The sequence below is a fragment of the Stegastes partitus genome, unplaced genomic scaffold (assembly GCF_000690725.1).
Source record: "Stegastes partitus isolate 25-593 unplaced genomic scaffold, Stegastes_partitus-1.0.2 Scaffold6, whole genome shotgun sequence".
Classification (NCBI taxonomy): domain Eukaryota; kingdom Metazoa; phylum Chordata; class Actinopteri; family Pomacentridae; genus Stegastes; species Stegastes partitus.
The window spans coordinates 1,273,500-1,280,647 of NW_007577737.1; the positions used below are offsets into that span (position 1 = coordinate 1,273,500).

At 41.7% G+C, this 7,148-nt stretch overlaps 1 protein-coding gene across 1 annotated transcript in view; it reads right to left on the reverse strand.

Annotated features, from left to right (window-relative positions):
- Nucleotides 1–6,760: 6,760 nt before the first annotated feature.
- The window catches only part of LOC103357093 (ankyrin repeat and MYND domain-containing protein 2-like), an 8,624-nt gene continuing 8,236 nt past the window's right edge, over nt 6,761–7,148 (reverse strand). Inside the window, exon 11 of the mRNA XM_008281494.1 lies at nt 6,761–6,772. Coding sequence (XP_008279716.1) covers nt 6,761–6,772 — 12 coding nt within the window. The remainder of the gene's footprint in view (nt 6,773–7,148) is intronic.

Consider the following 7,148-nt stretch of genomic DNA (forward strand, 5'->3'; position numbering starts at 1 on the left):
TTCTTTTTAAATATTTCTGTTGAACCACAATTCAAAAGCAACGTCATGATGTTCATTATTTTTTAATTTATTATTACTTTTGTCAATTTCAACTTATTTCAGTGTTTTTTTCCTTCTCTAATGGGAGGCTATGAATACATCTGACTGTATGATCAATAAACGTTTCAAATGTGAAGTTAGATTTGTATAATATAGAATAACACCTTTCATTAATGTACAATATGTGGACAAAGTTTTAAAGGGTTTTCAGAGTGGATAGTGTGTAATCTATTTTTGTACTAGCAGGTTCTTTTTTTATACTTTTGTCTTTGCCTGAAATAGTGAGAATTGTTTAAAAGGCTGTGGTTGTGACATAATGCTGCTGGCATGCCAGATAAGAAACAGGATCTCCTCAACAACAGAGGCGCTAGTCAGCGATGCCTCTCTTTCCAACAGCTCCCATGCTCGGTCTCATTGTACAGGGGATACCTTCAGCTCCAGGCTAGTAGGGCCTGTTCCAGCTGTGGAAACATGTTAAGACCCTTTGTCTCTATTCAATCCTCCCCCCTGAGAACTGTCTGCAAAGGTAGGCAGTGAAAAGAGTCACCTGCACTGGACGACAACAGGATGTTTAACTAGTGTTATGGGATTGATGTTCCTTTATCTGTTATATCCTGTCGGTGGAGTGAAGGTACTTCATAACAACATCCAGCGTAGGAATGTTGATCAGCAGGTTGACGGAAAAGTCGACCTGTTTAATAGGATTTGTGTGTATTTGGTGTAGAAAATAAGTTGGAAATAAATATATTAACTCAAATACACCAGACTTTTCGTTTTATTGTACAAAACTGAAAAATTTAATATTGCATGAGTCCACACCTTGATAATGATATACAAACATACATTAACCCACCAATATACGCCACCCATATAAGGTAGAGCACTGGAGTTTAGCTTATAGACGGTAAAGCTCAACTCCCTGATACCACAACACTGATTTACAGATACATCCATCCATCATCTCTACACCTTCATCCTCACTAGGGTGGTGGGGGGCTGGAGTCTATCCCAGCTGACTCAGGGTGAAGGCAGGTTCACCTGGACAGGTAACCAGTCTATCACAGGGCTACACTTAGAGACAGACAACCAAGCACACTCACATTCACACCCGAGGACAATTTAGAATCACCAATTAACCTCAGCATGTTTCTGGACTGTGGGGGGAAGCCGGAGAACCCAGAGAGAACCCACGCTACACGGAGAGAACATGGAGACTCCACGCAGGAAGATCCCGGGTGTCCTCACCGGGACGCCAACCGGCAACCTTCTAGCCGTGAGGTGATTGTGCTAGCCACCAAGACACCTTGCAGCCCGATATACAGATACACAGATACAGTTGTTATGGCTGTTGTCTGAGCAGATTGTTCAATATTTTAACATCCAGCAGATACAGAGCAACATTAGCATCATACTGGGGTCATGTCTGAATATAAGATCAATAATCACCATCCTGTAGCTCTAAGGCAAACATCTAGCTCTTGCTATATGCTCCACCATGTTACTCGTCTCAAACTGTGTCTGTCTGCTGCTAGATATGATTTCTGGAGCCGATCCTAGCTGACATCAGGTAGGGAACACCACGGACAGGTCACCAGTCAATAACAGGGCTGACATAGAGAGACAGGAAGTGACCAGCCATTCACACTTCTTTCCAGTTCAGAATCACCAACAAACCAGGCCTCCATGTCTTTATACTGTGGGAGAAAACTGTATCACCAAGAGAAACATCCAAACTCCACATGGAGAGGGTCCATCCAAGCAACAGGTTTGAACCCAGAATGTTGTCTTTGTGAAGCGGCAGTACTAACCATAGACATCCATGGTTCTAACCACTACACCACCAGTGTACTCTGCTCTGCCTCCCATTCTGGTTCTGGAGACTCTGGAACCACCAGTAGGCCTGCAGTCTGACAGCGAAGGGTTCTGTTAGGATGATACGGTACCATAAGGTCTGTAAGGTCACATGGAGCTGCTCATTCAGAGTTTATATGTTAGAAACAGGATTTTAAATTCTATCCTGGATTTTACAGAGAGCCACTGAAGAGAAGCTGATACAGGAGAAATATGATCTGGTACTGGTTCCTGTCAGAACCCTGCTGCAGCATGTTGGATCAGCTGGAGGTTTCTGAGAGAGTTACTGGAACATCCTGATAGTAAGGAACTACAGTAGTCCAGTCTAGAAGCTCTAAATGATGGACTAGTTTCTCAGCATCATTCTGAGACAGGATGCTCCTGATTTTTACAGTATTACGTAGATGAAAGAAGGCCGTCCTACAGACTGGTTTTATATGGCTGTTGAACGTCATGTCCTGGTCAAAAATGACTCCAAGGTTCTTTACAGTAGAACTGGAGGCCAAGGCGATGCCATGTAGAGCAGCTATCTGGTTTCATCGTGTATTTCTGAGGTGTTCAGGGCCAAACACAATAACATTACAGAAATTAGAGGTCATCCAGGCCTGTATGTCCTTCAGACATGTCTGGAATCGGACCAGCTGATTGGTTTCATTTGGCTTCATAGATAAATATAACTGGGTGTCGTCTGCATAACAGTGGAAATGTCTGCAGTGCTTCCTAATAATACTGCCTAAAGGGAGCATGTACAAGGTAAATAACATAGGTCCTAACATGGAGCCCTGTGGAACTCCATAACTAACTCTACTGCGGGTGGAAGAATCATCATTAACATGAACAAACTGGAACCTATCTGATAAATATGATTTAAACCAGTTTAGTGCAGTTCCTCTGAGCCCAGTTAAACATTCTAGTCTCTGTAATCAGATGCTGTGATCCACTGGATCAGATGTAGCACTGAGATCCATTTAGTTCGCTGTTAGACTCAGTTATCTTCTCCCAAAGTGTCAATCAACAAACTCATAGTTTTAACCCTTGATCTTGTATTAATTTGGTTAAGGTTTTTATGTACAGCGCTTCTATTGGTTTGCTTTGACATTTCTATTTTACCTTCAACATCTTCATGCACACTTCTCCACGTACCCATGCTCTCGCGTGTATCACTGATCTTACAGACGTTTTCACACCTTGTTTCATTAATTAGCAGCATACAAAGTGTGCCTCTTTGCTTAATCAGGGCTATGAAACATCCCCTAAAAGCATCTCTTAACCGCAGGAGGACAATGCTTTATCTGAGCTGAGCAGACATCCTGTCAAACCCTGGTATCAGACATTTATAGAGAACTGTCATTCTTTGAATACGCTAAACATATTTCAATTTGCAGAGTTCTCACATAGCTGAATGGTGGAATTACAATGCAGTCATTGATGCTGTTGAAGTGTCAGGAAGTTGTGTGGTAACCATCTAGACCAGAGCAAGCAGCAAATAATCATGAAACAATGCTGTGCCACTGTTAGGTCACAGCCACAATAAAGCCATCAAACCTGAAGAGTTAAGCTTCTTCTTTCCGATATTATGAATCATATCAGTGGCATTTTTCATATTCTATACATCAAAGAGAGGGTGGTAGCCACATCAAAAGCTCCAGAAATTCATCTCCTTCAAACATGAGATGTATAAAGACCAAAATAAAATCACACAATGGTCCATTTTGTTGGATGTCCCGAGGCCTGGAGCCGTGAAAGGTGCTCACTGCTTAATGTCTGCGTGTTCTGTAGTCAATAGCCTGAAATAGTCAAAGAGAGTTTAATCTCTGTGCTGGGGGACACACCTGTTTCTTATTCAGGCAGGATGTAAGCTAAGGATGCCCTCACAGCCACAATACTGAGAAAACCCTGGCAGACAAAGACGCTGTGTGTTTCAGTCACATCGGGATCACATGGCCTCACCGTCGAGGAGTTCCAGTTATGCTGCTATCGCTGCTGAGGCTGAAACAGAGAATACAAAAGGAGAAGAAACATGTTTTTAAACCATTTCTACTGCACATTGCCGTCTTTTTACGTTGTAGTTATTCAGGTATCATTACGATGCATGCTCTGTTGAGCAGGTTCACATAATTATTAAAGATATCCACACTGTGCAAGCTGTTTGTAACGTATGTGAGATTTCTACGAGGTGGGAGTGTTACTTTCTGCCATTTAGCTTTACCTAAAACACAAAAAGAAAAACAAGAATTTATGTATAGATAACTACAGTGAACAGACTGGTGCTGGGCAGGTAGAGGTTTACCAGACTCTGCACTGGAGACTCAATTTATTAAATTAAATTTGTTATGTTTTCACTTGGGCTGCAGGTGGCTCAGTGATTAGGACCATCGCCTCACAGCTAGAAGGTCGCCGGATGGCGTCCCGATGAGGACACCCAGGATCTTCCTGCGGTAGTAGTTCCTGAGGTTAATTGGTGATTCTAAATTGTCCGTGGGTGTGAATGTGAGTGTGCTTGGTTGTCTGTCTCTAAGTGTAGCCCTGTGATAGACTGGTTACCTGTCCAGGTGAACCTGCCTTCACCCTGAGTCAGCTGGGATAGACTCCAGCCCCCCACCACCCCTAGTGAGGATTAAGCGGTGTATAGATAATGGATGGATGGATGGATGTTTTCACTTACAGTATGGATGATGACAAATTAATGCACATAAACCACAACTCCAGTGTTTTGTTGTGAATCTGTGAGTTATGAAATGAAGAGATGTATTACAGGAACAAAGAGCGAACTTTATTACAGATAAATTAAAAGCATGGGGAGCTGGTGAAAGTAAACAACAACAAAACAAAAAATCCGGAAAGGCAACAACAGCACTGCATGCACTGAAGCAAGAAATAAACAAAAAATCTCAAAAACTAAACGTACAAACTGGAGGCAGGTGAACAGAAGGTGTAATATCAGGGAGATGACTTGAGGTCTACACAGACAGAGAAACAGGAACAAAGAGGAAAACCCAGGGATGAGTCACAAACCACAACAAATCCAGAAACCATGACTCATGAGTGCAAGCGTCAAAGTGAAGGACTCGCTGTAATAATCTGTATGATGTGACACAGCAATATTCTAAATTGCTGGTTCAGTTTAACTGATGTATGGAAAGCAAATGTTTTGTGCAGATGTCTTGAATCGATGAAACACGTCTCCGATAAGCTTGTCTGAATTCCAGAAAGGTTAAGCAACAAAAAAAAACACACAAAAAAATGAATGGAGCATAAAATCATATTTTTCATTCTGTGAAAAGACTTTTTGTTTGTCTCCCGGTTAGCACCAATCTAATTCAACCTTTACCCTCAAACAAAGACTAGTACTGAAGATAAGAGAAGCACAAAGCTGCCATCTAGTGTCACAACTGGAGTAATGAAGAGAAACCTCAAGCATACTGACTACCAGTAAAAAGTTTGGACAAAGACACTTGTGGAAGGCTTTTCTTTATTTTACTCTTTTTTTTTGTTTTTTACAGTCGAGAGCTAAACTGAGAACATCACATCTACAACAGAACATATACAGAATTGTGTTTTGAGAAAAAAAAAAAAAGCTAAATAAACGTAGAACACTGTAGAGTAGTGTTGTCTTTGGTCTGGATGACAGCTTTGACCACTTGGTAACATCTCAACCTCCTTCATCAGGTCATCACCTGCTGAGCCTTGACAAAATCTGACTGGTGGGATTTTTTCCTTCTCAATAAGACAATTGTTGTGTTATGTCAGAGTAGTGTCAGGGTTAGAGTCCTGTTCAGCTACTGGAAGATACAAAGGTCAGTCAGCTCAGAAGATTACCTGAACTTTGAAAGTTCCTTAAAGTCCAGCCACAAAAATAATCAAGTGCTGTAAAGAATCCGGCTCTTATGAGGAAAGAAAGACCAGCAGGTCTGAGATCAACAGTAAATGGTGCCTCACATCCGTACAGTTCAGAGTTTAGTAGCAGCAGGACAACACAGCAGAAACACATCACTTTTAAACTTGGTACATATACCTGTATTAAAGCTTTATTAATCTGAAATGGTCAGTAGTCACTACTGGTTTATCAGGTAAAACAACTGGGAGTGATCTGACATCCTTCAATCCTGTGATGTTGTTCGATTAACTGACATGGATATTACAAAGACATGTCAAAAAAGATAAAAAAATAAACATCACTACATAAACCACAGCCTTTCCAAGACCACACTGTTAAGGTTACATGATAAGATACTGCCACCTTCACACAACTATGTTTCTGTAGTTCAGTTCCAGAAACAGATATTATTTTATGAATACAATCAGTTTGTAATTCATGAATTATTATCGTTTGATCCGACACGCAGGACTGAAAGTTGTTGTGATCGGCAAAAACAGCCTCTAAACAACACACAGCTTCTCATCAGGTTAAAGCAAAGTCTCCTCCAAGAAGTCCGCATGAATGCCTCTAAGGGATCACAAACGTATAAAAACAGCTGATATGTACAGCCCACACAGTAGCACATGTTTTATTCCTCAGGCTCTGATGTCATTCAGTTTGAAGTAAAATAATGGATATTTCTGGTCTCAGCATTAACTTCAGTGGTTTACATCAATATAGAAAGAAATGTGTTGGAGTTCTAGTTATGCTGACACACAATGTAAGGGTTTAACAGGATTTATCAAGAAATGTTTATCGGGTCGCTGTATGCAGGTACAGAGCCGCCAAACTGTCTGTCAGGGAGCAAGGAGTAGAAAGTTGTCAGCATGAAGAGGAAAATAATTAGGTTCAGAAAAAGCAGGTTGCGAGTTTGCACCAGGGCTTGTGTGTGAGCTGAAAACTATCTGTATGGTCAAGAAAAAACAGGCAAGTCAGTAACGCTCTCAGTGATCAGGGGAAGACCTGAGGACCAAGAATTCAGAGGATTCAGCACAAGAAGCAGACCTTTGGTAAACCTCAAAAACAGGCTGTATTCAACAAACCACACAGTTAGTAGAAAAGGCAAAAAGTGTGGACGAAAAAGGAACAACTCATCCAGCAGCTTGATTATCAAACACGGTGTCCCTCTGGTGTGGTCTGGAGACGTATAACTGACGAACTGGTGTTTGTTGATGCTTTCACTGCTGACAGAAGCAGCAGGATGTCAGCGAGACCCCACATGTGCTGAAGCTCCCTGCACAAGGAAGATACCGAGTGTCTGCTGTTGTCTGCAGATACAAGACTTCAGGTACTCACTGATGGAGTCTCCATGTTCTCCCCGTGCAGCGTGGGTTCTCTC